Here is a 15,769-nt window from a genome sequence, read left to right as displayed (position 1 = left end):
AGACTCTCAGGGACACGGCCTTCCGGTGCGCACCGAGCTATCATGTGCTCGACGCATCAAGGAAACTATGTACATAGTTGTGTGCTTGGTACGTGTGCCATATTAATCTGGGTTTGAGCGAGTTGACACATACATCGGAAGCCCAATTGGTGGCGCTTGCTTGGTCAGACGTGACTCAAGACATCTGACTCGAGCAGAGAGATACCAGCCGATCCGCTGGCACTGTGTTCTCGAACTTTTTGCGCCCAAGATATTGCGAAATACATGCAAAGAGTCGGATACTATAACATCGATCAGTGGAGCCGTTGGTGAGTAATCCTTCGCGCCTTGGCTTTGCTGCATTACCACAAGACAATGTCCCAGACTTCGACCTAGCACAGCCACATACCCACTTTTTCGTTGATCCCCTCTTCCACCTTCCTTCACCGGGTCACCGTATACCGTACATGGAGAAACAAGCGCTCGCTTATGTACTCGATAGTACACCAAGAGATGTATATCGAAAGAACCACAGTGGCAACGGACAAGAGTGGAGCGCCAAGTATTGCATATCGGACAACAGTCGCTAACGCCATTCGGTCTATCCAGAGCCCCATTCCACTGGCTGAAGCTTCAGCCTCATCCCATTTACCGGCTTACTCGTAATCGTCCCACCTGCAACAACTTTTTTCCAGCGGGCCCGCCAACTCCATCACAAAGCTACCCACCAACACCGCCACGAGTGCCCGCAGCCCAGCTCTCGCAAACCTCTCACCAATACAACTTCTTGGGTCCGTGCGAAAATGTCAGAAAACTATAGTTGCTCTCTGCTCCACCCCTCATGGTCGGGCGTCCAGTTTCCTTGTGGATCCAACGTTCAGGCACAAATTCCTGGCATCTGTGCCCCACATTGTGGAGTGGCGATTTATCGCCTACGGAACAATATGAATTGTGGTTCCAACCGGGATATGATGCCCTTCAACCGTTGTGTCGCGGATAGCGACGCGCATGATTATAGGAATCGTGGGGAAGAGTCGAAGCACTTCGTTACACACGCAATTGAGGTAGAGCATGCTTTCCAAGAGGCCGGCGACGTCAAAGGCTGAGCTTAAGAGCACCTCTGGATCTGGTATGTATTTATAGATTTCTAACCGCAGATGGCTTTGAATGCCTGGATGTTGGGATAGGAGATACGACGCTCATGTCAAGGTGGATGAAGTGGTTTTATGACTATGGCTGTAAGCTGTTGCCCGAAAGAAAAGGCTCATGGCATGACTTACCCAGCCGCTAAGGTCGTAAGAAGGCGATCCACGATTCTCGTCCGGGAATTCATTACTTCTGGTTATACACGACAGAATATCTCGGCTTCCCTGGCTGCCTGCGCTCTAGAGCTTCATTTTGGCCTTTTTTTTAGCCACAAAATCGCCACATATCTTTCGCAAGCGGATCATCCCGAACTTTAACCCATTGTTAAGCCCCCACGGCAGCTGTTCAACCATCCAGGGCGACAAGAAAATATGGGAAAGGAAGTAGAGCACTTTTTCTTTCGTCGGTTCGAAAATCTGCTGGTAGATATTGACCAACTCATCATCGCTATGCTGTAAAGAATCAATGCCGCGACCCAGGCCCCCTAGGCCTATCATGTCCATGGTACCTTGGGTAGAATAGTGCCCCATCTCTAGTATTCGATCCGGCCGCTCACCCAGATCCTTATTATATGACGAAACTCAGTCGATTTTGCCCAAAACATGGGATACAGATCTCTGATGTTCCGGAAATGGAAGGCTGATGTAATGCTTTTACGCATTTGTCTATGCTCTTCGCCGTCAGGCGTAACTAGGCTCTTCCCGATGATCTTCTTCATAATTGTTTTCCTAAATGGTGGCTTCCCAAAACTGTAGCTTTTGTGTACAAAAACGTCTGCCAGCGCTTCCGTCGACGTTGGCATCAGCGTTGTTGTATGGAAGATGCCTCGGAATACGACAAGGCCATCGTTGGGTATATCCTTCATGGTACCGAGAAACGATTCCCAGGGGGCTTGACGCAGCCACATCCAACTATGGCCGATGATTGGAATGAAACCTTTCGCCTGCGGCAGACTAGAAAGAAAGGATACAAAACGGGGTTGTAGAAAACCAATATGCTATTGTTGAGCAGCGTGAAGAAGACGACATGCCTCATAAGAGCATAGACGTTGTTATCATTGCTGCTGCTGCCTCGAAAAAAGATACGGGAATAGCTTGAGTGTGGCCATTGCCTCCAGGATAGGGTACAAGACGCAGTTTGCAAGGTTGAAGTGCATCTTGGCGCAGTCATCAGGCGACATGTCCTCTCACAGGTAAACGATTAATCCCAAATCGCTTTCTTCAGACGCGCGCACCAATCCAAGTATATCTATCTGAATTCTACACCTTTATTTCTGCGTACACAGGCCAACATATCCGTCAAGTTAGGATCCAACATGTGCGTACGAAATAAGCAAAGGCTATTGAGCAGCTTAGCCAGAAGTAATAGGCTCCCCCCTGTGATGTTGGGAAAGCGAGATTCTCTAGTTCGATAGCTAAAGTTAAACCGCCTCCGTATAGCTTGTATAAGCAAGAAACCAAGATTACACCTGAGCGGATGCGGAAACCGTTGCAGATCATGTTTTGAGCAATTGCACCAGGTGCATCATACACATAGTTGCCACCATCGCGGCTCGAGTTGCGATCAACACGGCGAATAGAGGGTAGCAGGGGATCGATTGGCTCGCATACCGTTGCGTGTTTCGTTAGCCGTGGTAGTCAATGCTGATCAGGCACGAGATTGCCGAGATTGATATCAGCTGCGTGTCTGAAACCTAATCCTCTCGTTTTCTCGCAAAGTTGGCCCAATGAGAGGTATCCAGTCACGCCATTCGTAATCGTTTTTGCAAACCTCTAGATTAGGCTCGAATCGAAATGCTGTAGTATGTAGTTTCTCGCCTTGGCTTCGTATTCCAAGTCTCAAAAATCCAATTAAAGAATCTTATTATGAGATCGACTCATTCGTCTAAATTACCGAAGATCATTTCCTGCATAAATGGATCTGGATTTCTGCTCGATACCGCTATCGAATATGCAAGCCCGGGTGTCTAGTAAATCGAAGCTTTGATCAATGAACCCGACCAGACAATGTCAGTGAGAGAAAAAAAAAAAGGTAAACACGACGCACTTGCCATCGGAGAAACAACAAAAGAAACAGACACAACCAAAAAAAGTGGCTCAAAAGTAAATATCAAACCATCGTCCCGTATCTGTCCAAGGAAAAAAAACACCCCCCCACGTCTACTCCACGCTTTCTTCCCTCCCTCAAATCCCCCCTTTTCCACATCAACTCCACCCTCTCCTCCTCACCCACCATGACCTCACCCATCCCCCTCTCATTCCCCCTCACCCCCACCCCCGCACACTCGAGCGCAAATCCCGCCACAACCCGCTCCGCCTCGCGTGCGCACCCCGTCAACGCATGATCATCTCCCTCAAAAAGCCTCAACTCCCTTTCCCCCCCCCCCCCGTGCCATACATCTCATACAAGCTCTCCGAGCACCCATGACTCAGCGTGTAATCTCCCGTACCATGTAGCAACAACAAAGGGCGCGGAGCGAGCAATGCTACACCATCTGCCTCGGCAGTCTGCGGCGCGATACCCACGCAGCCCACGACGCGCGCATCGCGACTTGCGACTGTGAACACGGGTGTGCTGCCGAAGGACCAGCCGACCAGCACGAAAGAGGATATATACGATATGTATCTTGGAGTTTGCGCATCGCGGCGAGGACGTCGCGGACGCAGTGCGGTGTGCGTGCTGGGAAGCGGTAGTCGAGGCGGGAGCGCGGCCATGGGATGTGGGAGGGAGGCTAGTTTCTCGGATAGAGACAGGTACATGGAATGAGGGCCTGACGACGACGACGACGCCGGTGGTGGTGGCGGGTGTGGGCAAGGTGGAGGGTGGGAGGTGCAAGAAGCCGGGGACACTGCCGTTGGGTTCTGACGAGACTTTTATGGAAAGCGGGCTTGACGATGGAGGATGTGGCGTGCGCGTTTGGGGCGTGGGAGAGGGAGAGGTAGTCGTCTAGACGGGCGGGTTTCCAGGAAGGGAGAGGGGGGGGGGGTGATGAGGATGATAGGGGGAGGTCTTGGGTGGTGATGCCATAGCTGGTCGGGTCAAAATGTCAATGTGGCTTAGGAATCTTTTTCATGAGATCCAAAAAAAACACAATGGAAGAACGAATCTTTCTCGAGATTGGGCTTGATGATTTACACTTGTTCTTTGATTGAATACAAGACTTATGTTTCACCACTTTGCTCGTTACACCAATTTGCCTCCCCCTCCCCCCCAAGGAATCATACTTTGCGTTGTGTGACATCACCTTTTTTTGGAAGCTTCTGCAGACACTGGAGTATATGCTGAGCTTCTTGCCGTCAGTGAATATGATTTCCTCTACCCTCCCAAAAAAAACACTTGGACAATAAGTCTTAATGAAACAACGTGATATCCAAAGGGACACTCAGTCGCTTGATGGCAAATGCAATAGATGGTATCGAATTTCATACATGATCAAGACGAACAACGAGATTAATTGACCCAAGAAAAAATTCCTTAGTAGCCCAAATCCATTTTGTTTTGTTAGCTCTGTTCAACTGTCCACTTTGGCCCGCTCCATTTCCCACTCGGTGCCTTTCCTCTGAACCCACCTCCACCTCCACCTCTACCCCGCGGAGACTTCGTCTTTTCAATCCTGCCCTTTGCTCCCCCTCTACCCTCTCCACCGCTGACATTGCCTCCCCTCGATCTCTCCTGGCCCAATGCTCGCCTCTGATTCTTTTGCCCAGCACCTCCACTCTTCGCACCGCCTCTACCCATGCCTGAGCCAGACTTTGCTTTGCGAATTTCTTGCCAGTCTGCCTCGGCGCCATCGTCGTCCATGTCCATTTCGTCATCTTCATGAGTGCGCTTGTTGCTGAACTTGAGACGTCCCTTCTGGCCGGTTTGAGCGGCATCGCGTCCTCGGATGGCGTCAACATAGGCGTTGATACCCGCTTCCAACGATGTGTTTTGGTCATCGATATCCATGAGAGCATCCTCGTCATCGGCAGCTTGCTTCTTTGATTTTTTGTCCTTGACCTCTGTCTCGTCGTCTGATTCGCCAAGGATGAGTTTGCCGTCTTCGTTCGTGCGCGCCTTGATCTTCGTTGGCTGCTTGCGTTGACGCAGAGGCTTTGTTGAGGATATGTTTCCGAGAGCGCGCTTGGACAGCAGATCGAGAGGCTCGTCCTCATCTTCGATGATGTAGGTGTTGCCGCCCTTTGCGCCGCCGCGCTGTTGTTTGCTTTGGCTCTTGACAAATTCGTCCTCTGAGTCACCCTCGCTTTCGTCGCTCTCGCTGCCGTATACAGCTTGGTCGTACTCGCTCTCAAACTTGCCCTTTCGCTTCTCAGTTGGCTCTTCGCCATCCTCCGCGGCCTGCTGTTTCTTTTTCTTGCGCTGCTCGCGTGTCTTACGGATGTTGGTAATTAGCTTGCGATCCTCCATAGGAGTGGCGCGCTCAACTTCCTCGACACCGAACTTGCGAACCATGCGCTCCACGATATGCTTGACCTTGGCCTTGAAGTGAGCCTTGTGCTCGTGGCTCCAAACCATCAGATTTTTGAGAAGGGTGTTGAGGCGCGGGCGGACGAGCGACTCGGGCAATGATATAACCTCGACTTTGACAAAGCCAAGTACACTGCGGACAATTTCGCGATTGGGGTTCTGGAGGAATATGTCCATGAGATCGCAGAGATTTGTGATTGTTTCCTTGGATATCTGGTCATGGAATTGGTAAAGTATACGGGTGACGGCTGTGATGGATGCAGAAATCATGTGTGGGGTCGTAGCGGCCAGACCAGCTGACACCATTGTGAAGTACTCCTCGAGCGATGCCTCTACTGTGGGGGCATCGGCAGGCATATTGGGTACCTTGGATTGCACAACCTGACCGCCCTGAGCCATCTTCTCGCCCATTGCGACAAGCAGGTTGTAGGCAGCCTCTCGAGCTTTCTCGTTGGTCTCCTTAGCCGAAATGACGACCTCAGAGAGGATAGAAGGGATGAAGTGAAGATCGCTCTCGGGCAAAGACTCAAGAACCTGGAATAGCGCATTGAGTCGGTCTCTTCGTGCGGGAGCTGATGCCTTTTCTGCACTTCCGAGAAGCAGCTGCTGTAGCTCTGCGTTGCGCTCTCTCAAAGCTGCTCGACCCATCTCAGATTCTGCAAGCCGAGGAATAAGCTTGTATGCCTTCTTCTGCAGTTGCGGCTCATTCTCCCGATTGATCATAATCTCGGCCATACGGAAAAGCGAGCGATAGCTATCACGTGGGAGGTACAAGGCGATTGTGATGATTAGATCCATGAGGGTGTGGCTCATGGGTGGCATCTTGTTGGGGCCTATTTCCTGCTTTTGTTTGGCTGCTTGAGTCTGCGAGCCAGGTTCAGGTAGTGAGGCCTCAAGATTGGTCGCAACTCGCTCAAAAGTTTCCATGAGCTCTCTCTCGGGCACAATGCTCAGATACGCGTTGATAGTCCTAAGGATAGTGCCGCGGTACTGCGGCAGAGTCTGGCTGTATACGTTAAATAGGACTGCAAGCATGTTGCTTGCAAAGTTGGCGAGATGGTCCAGATTCTTCTGTGCATCAGCTTTAGAGATACGGGCCTGCGCAAGCAGGTCGTCTTCGGACTCCAGTTCCACAATGGCCTTGTTGCTGTCTACCAGATTCTGTAGAGCTCTGCAGATGTCCGTTCGTAGATCAGCTTGACCATAAAGAAGATTTGCCAGCATCTCACAAAAGGTCTGATCGAAAGCCTCGACCAGATCCAATGGCAAGTCGCAATAGCCGGGCAAGATTGACCAGATTTGTTGTACTACTGTTTCGAAAACCTTGATCTCCATTGTCTTATCCTTCTCGCCATGATCTATGACCTTTTGGTAGAGCTCTTCGCTCAACGGAACCATCTCTTTTCTGAAGTGGGACAGCTTGGCGTTGTGCACAGAATCGCGAAGGAGCGGAAGCATCCAGACTCGTCCAGTCTGTCCTGGTGGTGGCCGTGGCAAGTTCAAGGGGAGTATCTCAAGGACAACATCAGGCCCCATTGCAGTGATTGCCTTTGAAATAACTGCGTCTGCTTCTTTTTTACCCGCAAAGCTGTCATTACCTCTAAGGTCACCGACAACACGTAGCACAGGTTTGAGGATAGGATCTGAGCGCCATCTGAGAGTCTCGAACATTGCGGCGAAGACGTTAAACACTTCCATCCAGGCAGCTTGATACTTGACGCTCAAGAGATCCTGGGCAACCTTAGCAACCTTTTCCAGTGTCTTCTCGTCGAATACAGAGGGCTCGAGGATGACGCTGTCGGGGATGAGGTTTACGATGAACGAGATTAAACACTCAGAGGCAGAGATGCGGATGTTGTGCGACGAGGATGTAAGGAACTCGGCAATGGTGGTGAACAACTCGGGCAATTTCATAAAGGTCTCTTCGGGCTCAATCTGAGCAGAGACTTCATATCCGCGTGATACGACTGCTATCCAGGGCGGAAGCAGCTGTGAGTCGTTTTTGGAGGGCTGCAGCTCGGAGATGACTTCGAGCAGTCTGGGAAGCTTAGCAGACGCAAGCTCGTTGGCCATGCCTGCAAAGATGACCTCGAAAATGTCAAAAGCAGCCATAGTCAAGAACTCGTTGCTCGACTTGGAGATGTTGAGCAGCAGCTCGCACAACACATCGATCTTGGTGCTTGGCCAGCCGCCAGACGACATAGCAATCGTCTTGATGAGCTGCAGAGCATGAATCAGGTCGGGGTCCTTGTTTTCTGCATCCCTCTTTCCCTTGTGCTTGCGCGCCTTGGCTGCCGCCTCCGCCGCTATGTCCTTGAGCATTTTTTGCGCCGTCTCAGCGCACATGTCTGCTGCGGGATGGTCTAGCGCAGGGCTTGGCGGCGGGTTCGCAAGCACCTTTTTGAGTGCTTCCTGTGCCCTCTTCCTCACTTTGGGTCTGTGGTCGACTGATATCTGCAGTAGTCCCGCGACAGCCCTACGCGGGCTGATGGTTGTCTGTGGCAGCTCCCAAGCACGCGCATCCTGCACGAGCAAAAGCGACTCGAGGCATCCTATCGAGGACCTGATCAGTGGCGCATCGGCGTCTTGTGCGGTAAGGGCGGGCGCGAGGCTAGTGAGGATATCGGTGAACTTGGATCGCAGCAGCGGGGCGGGTACATGGGGTGTGACAAGATCCAGCAGGTAGATGGTTGCTGTGGCCGTTTCCTTGTTAGCAATTCCCTGGGCCGTTATTTGACGGGCCAGTAGCGATAGCAAGGCTGCGAAGTAGGCTGTCGGCGTGAATTCAGAGTTTTGCTGGCGGAGCGTATCTTCGATGGCCGAGAGCAAGACATGGGTCTGCAAAGGTCAGCGGCGGCCCTCGCAGCAAAGGCGAAAAAGACGAGACGAAAGTAAATCTTACCTGCTGCTGGCCTTGAAGCTTCGGGTTGTCCCGGATCTTGGACAGTCTCTCGTCGAGCGACATTGCGACCAACTTCCGCGTGGGTGTAGACTGTTGCGCGCGACAAGTGCTCAATTTTTGGGCCTCTCGAACTTTTTTGACCTGGCAGGGATCCTGGCTGTACGCTATCGATAGCTGCGCACCGCCACCAGCCCCACCAACTCCACCATTCATGGCTCACGCCTTGCACACAGCCACATTGAGTTCCATTATAACCATTGCAATTGCAGTATTTTCATATGTATCGTGCGCTATGTATCGAAGCTGACATAGGAAGGGTATAAACAAAAACATCGCCAATGTGTTGTACAGGATTTGCGTACCACCGCAAAAAAAAAACCTAGGGCCAGATGTGCACACAAAGCACGCCCCTCTGGTCCACACCCATATTCCCTCCCCTTTATAACCCTACTATTGTAATGTATACAAGCATTAAGCAACTCGTAAGCTGCCGCGAAAGCAAACAAAGTAAATCTTGTAAAACAAAGAAAAAAAGATTACTCCTCCATCAGGGTATCATCAACACGCCCCCGCACGCTAGTCTTGCTACTCTTCTTCGAAATGTTCATGAAGCTGAGTCTTTTCTTCACACTGCCTGATCGCGACGCTAGTGATTTATCGCTCTTCTGGCTCTTGACCGTGTCTGGTCGTGGCGCGCTCGACTGCCGCGGGAGGCTGCTGTCACTCATGTTCGATCGGCCATTACTTGGGAAGCTTGGCAACGCCTCTGGCTGTGGCGAGCTTGGTGTAGAATTGAGGAAGTTCAAGCTCAGTCGATGGCGGCTCGATGGTTCCTTGTTGCGGCTACCCGACGAGACTGTGGTTGAAGCGTCGTCGTCAATTGTCGGTTTTTCCACCTTGAGATCCTTGTCCTTGTCCTTTTCCTTCTCTTTTTCCTTGTCTTTCTCCGATTCCCCCAAGAGGAAATCTTTGGTCAAAAAGGCTAGACTGTGTCTTTTTTTGTCTTGTCGGGAAGACCGACCATTTTGTACTGGTGGTGCTACCTTATCTCCATTGGCTGTCTTTTCGTCAGGTGCCGGACTTGCTACTCGTGAACGCGACGTAGCTGCCGCCAGCCATGAGCCAGTAGGGGACCGTGTCGCCGGAGCAATGTTTGTAGGCAATAGAGCGGATAGTTCTCGGGAATAGGCCGCCTCAAATCCTGCTATGGTTAGATTGTGTCAACAACATTGTGTTTCCTGGGATACATACGTTGTGAAAGGTCTGCTTTGGTGGCTTGCTGAGCAGGCCTCACATATAGCGACAAGCAGCGGCGAATAATGAGAGCATAATCAATCAAGGCAACTCTCATAGCATTCTCCAAAGGATTAGGTTGGGACATCTCATCATCGTCTTCTGCATGATCCAGTGGCGGGAGCAGGTCGTGATAATTGGCCACGCAGTCTCGTGAATTCGTATCGACAGCATACATGAGTTCTTGAGTGAGCATGTTGAAAGCAGTGTCGTCGCCATCTGCAATGCGCTTTTCAATAGCAAGGAGCTCTACTGTCTTGCGTGATGTGCGCTCAATGCCCATTTGCAGTGGCGTAAGTGTCACAGTGCCTACAGCAACGATTTCACTTCTTCGTAGGATTGTTGGAAAGCTCTCGGCTGTGGTGTAGAGGCTCTTCTCTGCAGTTGCCTCTCTCGGGTTGAAGGCTGATGGCGAACGACGAGATGCTGACGTGAAGTGAGATGGTCGAGATAGCAGGTAGTAGTCCTTGACGGATTGAGACACCTTTGCTCGTTGGTAGATTGGATGTGTCAGATCCTTCTGTGGGCTGACCGGGTAGATTTGCAGGTACTGGCCTTCGACGTCTACTTCTGCACCGGGATTGATGACCTGTGCTGAAGGATGCTGTTGTTGCATTCTATCTGTGAACGAGGCCAATCGATCATTGGATGATCCTTCAAAGATGAACTGCTTGTCCCGCAATCCAGGAGGAAATCCTAGACCCCTATACACCACCCTGAAGTAGCGGGGGTTGGGGCGCTCGCCCCTGGCGATACTTTCGTGGATCTTAGCCATGGCATGCTGAGTTCGTGCAAGCTTCGCAAAATCGAAGATGTTGTGTTCGTATTGTGTCGCAAGCTCCCTGTAAGCAGCCAACGCGTTGTCCCATGACTGTCCGGTCTCATAGTGGTCGATCATCTGGAAGTAGAGTTGTTCCTTTCGCTCAAATGCAGACTGAGGTGGCATGCTCGGGTCTGTAAGTGGGTCTACAGTCAAGTTTGGATCCCAGTCATACAACTCAGCATGCAATCGGAGCGCAAGTCCTGCCTCGGTGTAGTTCTGAGCGTCGGCCTGAAGTTCAACAAGCTGATGTACGTAGCGGATGTACATGTCTTCCTTCTGCATGTCCTTCAAGAACTCCATCAAGTGCAGTGTGTCCATGATGTGGAAAATCTCTCCAGTGGCCTCGGTGCTGTGCACAGCAACGAGCAGGTCAAGCAGCTCATCAACAGTGGAGATGAGGTTCTTCAAGGCCCCAAGCAACTCTTCTTCAGGGTTGTGGGCAAGAGGCTCAAAAAGCTCAATCAGCTCCTGAATGAAGTGTTTCTGCGAGACGGCTTCAGTTAGGTGTTTTGTCTTGAACAGGTTGTCCAAGCAATCAATCATCTCGGCCTGTATAAGAGCCAGGTCTTCACTCAACGTCCATTCGCTGATGATCATCGTTTGCAGCACTTCAATAGCTACACTGCGCAGACCTTCATGAACACTGAGACAAAGCTCCACAATGGGTGCGACCAGCCCGGGCACATATTGCACTTGGAAGCCACCCATCTTGTCAAGTCCGTACTGGGCCTTGTCTTCGGCGGTCGCCTCCCAGCCAATGGTCTCCCAACTACGTTGCAGCAAATCCGCGCCGTGTTCACGAACATCGCCAGCGATCTTCCACACAGCCCGACGCTTCTGCTCTGGGAATGTTTCCAACGCAAGCGCATCACTGCCCACAAGCTTTAGCAACGCATCGAAGAATGCGCGCCACAGTTCCGTGCTGAAGCGGTCAGCCTCATCAGGAAGAGGAAGAAAAGAGTCGGATAGGATGTTGAAGAGTTTCTCTAATGCACGCATGGTGGCCTTGTGGTGGTAGATGTGCACACTCAGCCAGGAGCTGGGAAACGCCTCGCAATCGAGAATGGAAATGTACACCTGCAACACCGAAAACAAAAATTCAGCTGTCTCCTCCTTGGGCCACTCTGGGTGTAGGAGTGAGGGTAGACTCGACATTGCTGCAAGGACAGCCGAAATCTCAGCCATAGCCTCGTCAAACGAAGCCTCAGCAGTCGTGGGCCGTGTCTGGAAAGGGTAGCTTGTAGGAAACAATAGAGAGAGCGTCTTCTTAGGTGGCCGAGGAGTGGCTTGTATGGCACGGTATGATTCGACCAGTTTTGGCATGTACTCGGGAGCTTCCTTTCCAAGTTCATCCACCTGCGATGCTACCACTGAGCAGCAGAGGCGTACTTGGTCCTTCCACTGGTCGGTGACGGTCTCTACTCTACCCCAGTATGGCGCTAGCCACTGCACCGTGCTTGCTAAGAGCATGCGGCGTACTTCAGGCGGGCGGAAGATTTGAAGATCCGACAGATGATGAATCAGAACGAGCTTGTAGAGGATAAGCTTGCCCTGTACATCGGAAGAGGATTCGATGAACCCAGCAGTCAGCTTGAAGACTTCTGTAGCAGGCATGCATCCTTCTAGCTCCGTGATCCAAGCATGAAGGTTTTGGACTAAAATGGTCTTGGTGCCGATGAGAACAGGTGATTGGTTCTTCATCAGGGATTCGAGAGATGTAAAGAGCACCTTCATTTCCTTGCTGAACTGGGCTCTGTCCTTGATGCCGATGCTCTCCTCCTTTGCCTTTTGCCTCTCTCGAGCGTTGACCAGGAACTTCATGATTAGTTTGCCAACCTTGAAAGTCGCACGTAGCCTCCGGGAACTCTCTGGGTCGGTAGGTTTGGCTAGAAGTCGACCGAGACTTTGCATCAGACATGAAGTGACGAGCGAGTGGAACACCTTAGTCCGAGCGTACTGATCCACAAGGGGCTCGAGGTTGAAGCGTCGGTCATGAACGATTCCCAGGACAATCACAACGGCGTTGAAAACTAAATCCTCGTACTCATCACTGCCAGCATAATGGCTCTGGATAGCAAAGAGGGCATCGAAGACCTCACTTAAAAGCTTGACGATTTCAATCTCTGGGACGAAGTTGAATCGGCGCAGTAACCCTACGAGTTCACCTGGTGGTTGTTCTTGCCACTTGATGAGACCTAATATTGTCGGGTCTTGAGAGTATTTTGTGCTGCAGAGAAAGGTTTTGACGTGAACGGCAGCCATTGGACCCATGACATGCTCATCCTTCTTCTTAGCGCTCCATGGTAGTCCAAGGTAGGCGCCTTTGCCAGCAATCATACCCGAGGTGTATTCATCGTATTTGTACAAGGTCAAGGCGTGGTCGCCATCGCGGGCAAAGGCGTCCTGGTTCCAGAGTGGCATCCAGCATAGGGCAAATGGGAATCCAGGCGCGTCAGCAACGCTCATGACTAGGTGTGAACCAGGCACGTCTTGAGGATCAATGGCAAGCCGGATGGTCGAGTTCCAGCCTTCGCCTCGTTGAGCTGCTGTTGTGCGCCATGCTGTGTGGCCTGCACTGTTGGTGGACGGATAGATGCAGCCTTCAATGCGTTCTCCAGAGCTCTTCCGAACCTCGATAGTGAGCTGCAAGTTGCTCATAGGAGAAGTTTGTCCCAATGGAACAGAGCCAGTCTTTGGGTGAGCCAAAAAGGCGTTTTTTGGAAGGAAAGGCTCGACCAGTGTCAGGTAGATGTCACTACGGGGTTTAGTTGGAGCACCTGAGAAGCCAATCTTCCGACACTGCTTGATGTTGTGAAGCACCGTCGGGACCTTTTGAATGAGCCGCTCAGCATCGGTCTCGACAAAGGCTTTGAGGTGTATGGTGATGCGGCTAATATGGGGATCCCGCGTATACTGCCCACTGGCACTAGGGTATATCTCAGGGAGTATACTGTCCCAGTCACCCCCATCTTCGGAAACATCTTCACCAGATGCTGCGGTACAAAACATGGCAACAGTGCGGTCTGCCTCGGAGCGTGACTGCAAGACTTGGTTTACGGGGACGACGCCAACTGCGACTGTTCTTTTTAGCGTCTTCTGATCTCGAGATAGAGCCCTTGCTCGTGTGGTTGCAGTTGCAGCCGACCCCGGACGTGGCTCGGCTGTCTGGGAGCGGCTCTGGTCGAAGCTTTGATGTCGGCGCTCTTCAGACGAGTCAGTTTGTCGTGAGTTGACTGACTCCTTCCTCTTTGATCCGCCAAACATGACGCTGCGCCTGCCGCCCTTGATGCTTCCTTGTTGGGAAGGCTGCACCCCGGATGTCTTGCTCGGAGTCGTTTCCCTACTTGAGCCGCCCTTCTCGCCGGCTGAGGACGAGCGCAGAGGCTCATTGGTGGTGAGTCGAAAGACGAGATATAGCGTGGAGCCAGACCCCGCGCCTTCGCCAATGTCCGTCAGGCTGAGATCTACGAGCAGTGCGCGCAGCTTGTCGCCAGCCAAAGACACGGCTGTCCCGTCTTTGTTAGTCAGGTCGAAAGAGTAGGCCTCTGAGAGGGGTTGTGGTGCAGTACCAGGTGTCTTGAGACACAGGTGCATGCATATTTGAGCCGCTCCAGGCACAACGTCGCCCGCCACATGCTTGAGACTGACGAACAAGTGGTGCAGATTGTGCTCATCGAGCTGTGGAGTGGGCCGGCTGTCGAGAAGGCTCATCATTGACTGCAACTTGGTAATCTCAATGGCCGAGTCGTCGCCTGTCAAGATGCGCCCGCGCTGCGAAGGGCTGCGCACAATGACATCCCCACACAGCATCTTGTTGCCGGCAACTAGATCCCAGACGGTTTCTTCCCGCACCTTTTCCAGTTCCTTTGCGGTGAGCACCTTGTGCAACAGTTGGCGGCGTGCCGTGTCCAGGGTGTTGACGAGCGTGGACATTTTGTCCAGCGAGCCATATTTGCGTGCAAGCAGGAGCTCGTGCACCTTTGTCGAATGCCATTCTCGCAGGCACGAAGCGATTTCGTCTACCAAGGGCTCCTGGGCGGATGTGGGTGTCTCGTCGCCAATCTTGAGCATGGGTACGGGCGCGGGGGGTCGTGGGGCGGTTGGGTCTGATATGGGCGACAGGGGAAGGGCCAATTGCTGCAGATGCTCTTCGCGGGCAGTCCATTGCGAGTGGGTGCTGCCTGCGCGCTTTCTGTTTGATCTGCGGCTGGAGGGTGGGCGGCCGGTGGTGGGATATGGCAGCGAGGAGACGGCATCGCTCTTTGAGCTTTGGCGGGCATGAGCGGTCGAGGCTTTTGCAAACGGAGAGGTGGTGCGAGTGCTCTCGGTGGGTGTGACGACGCCGTTGGTGTGCTGTGGATAGGTGCTGGCACGGCGGGCATCGGTTGCAGTGTCTTGGGAGGGCGTGTCTTTACTGTCGCCCAGAACCTCGCGCACCTCGACACAGACGCGTGGGAAGATGCCCGAGAAGACGCGCGCTTCGAGCGTCTGGCCCTTGACGCTCGTCAGGCCAGCCAGCAATGAGGGCGGCGCAACCAAGTAGCCGCGGTACCAGGCGCCATCTTGCCCACCCTGTTCAATTATGTACAGCTCATCGCCAATTTCGAGGGGTAGGTCGGCGGGCGACGAGGGCTGGAAGGGGTATATGCATATGGCGAACGCGATACGCGGGAGTGGTCTCCAGCTCGGCATGGCACCAGACGTGTCGGGCTATATGGGAGGGGGGAGTCGGCGACAGAGCATCACGAGCAATGGGCAGCGGGCTGGTGTCGCGGGGGCTCTGGGCGAGAGGGACCTGTTTTCTCGAGGCGGATGAGGCGGACGGGGGGGTAGCAGCAGCAGAACAGAAAGAGGGTGGTGATAATGGGGGAGGGGGGGCTTGTGGTGCGCTGCTGGGCTGCAAGATGCCCCTGATGGGATTGCCGAATTGGAAATCTGGGGATAGTACTTAGTAGACAGTAAGTAGTCTCTAATACCCAAGCAAGAGTTAGGGAGAACAAGCGGGGCGCGAGGGACGCGAGGGAAGAGGACGATCTTGTCTGCGTCGCCTGCGCGTCTCGGAGGGCGTATGGGCGACGATGAATGGGCAGGCAAAAGTTTCAGAGACAGCAAAGGACAACGGTGATGGCCTTCACAGCGCCGTTCGGTAGCAGCCGTGC

At 52.6% G+C, this 15,769-nt stretch overlaps 3 protein-coding genes across 3 annotated transcripts; all 3 read right to left on the bottom strand.

The window, feature by feature from the left end:
* Positions 1 to 580: 580 nt before the first annotated feature.
* On the bottom strand, positions 581 to 1,990 carry COCVIDRAFT_34632 (hypothetical protein; the record flags this gene model as incomplete). Its single annotated transcript, XM_014704910.1, has 5 exons — positions 581 to 686; positions 755 to 877; positions 916 to 1,150; positions 1,409 to 1,657; positions 1,702 to 1,990. The coding sequence occupies 5 exons, from the start codon at positions 1,988 to 1,990 to the stop codon at positions 581 to 583; spliced, it is 1,002 nt and encodes a 333-aa protein (XP_014560396.1).
* A 2,636-nt stretch (positions 1,991 to 4,626) lies between these two features.
* On the bottom strand, positions 4,627 to 8,557 carry COCVIDRAFT_89398 (hypothetical protein; the record flags this gene model as incomplete). Its single annotated transcript, XM_014704909.1, has 2 exons — positions 4,627 to 8,430; positions 8,495 to 8,557. 2 exons carry the CDS (start codon positions 8,555 to 8,557, stop codon positions 4,627 to 4,629), a joined length of 3,867 nt encoding a protein of 1,288 aa, XP_014560395.1.
* Positions 8,558 to 9,030: 473 nt separating this feature from the next.
* Positions 9,031 to 15,302, bottom strand: COCVIDRAFT_23539 (hypothetical protein; the record flags this gene model as incomplete). Its single annotated transcript, XM_014704815.1, has 2 exons — positions 9,031 to 9,695; positions 9,746 to 15,302. 2 exons carry the CDS (start codon positions 15,300 to 15,302, stop codon positions 9,031 to 9,033), a joined length of 6,222 nt encoding a protein of 2,073 aa, XP_014560301.1.
* Between the last annotated feature and the right edge of the window lie 467 nt (positions 15,303 to 15,769).

This window comes from Bipolaris victoriae (genome assembly GCF_000527765.1).
Source record: "Bipolaris victoriae FI3 unplaced genomic scaffold scaffold_12, whole genome shotgun sequence".
NCBI classification, from domain to species: Eukaryota; Fungi; Ascomycota; class Dothideomycetes; order Pleosporales; family Pleosporaceae; genus Bipolaris; species Bipolaris victoriae.
This window is presented reverse-complemented; position numbering and strand designations above follow the sequence as displayed.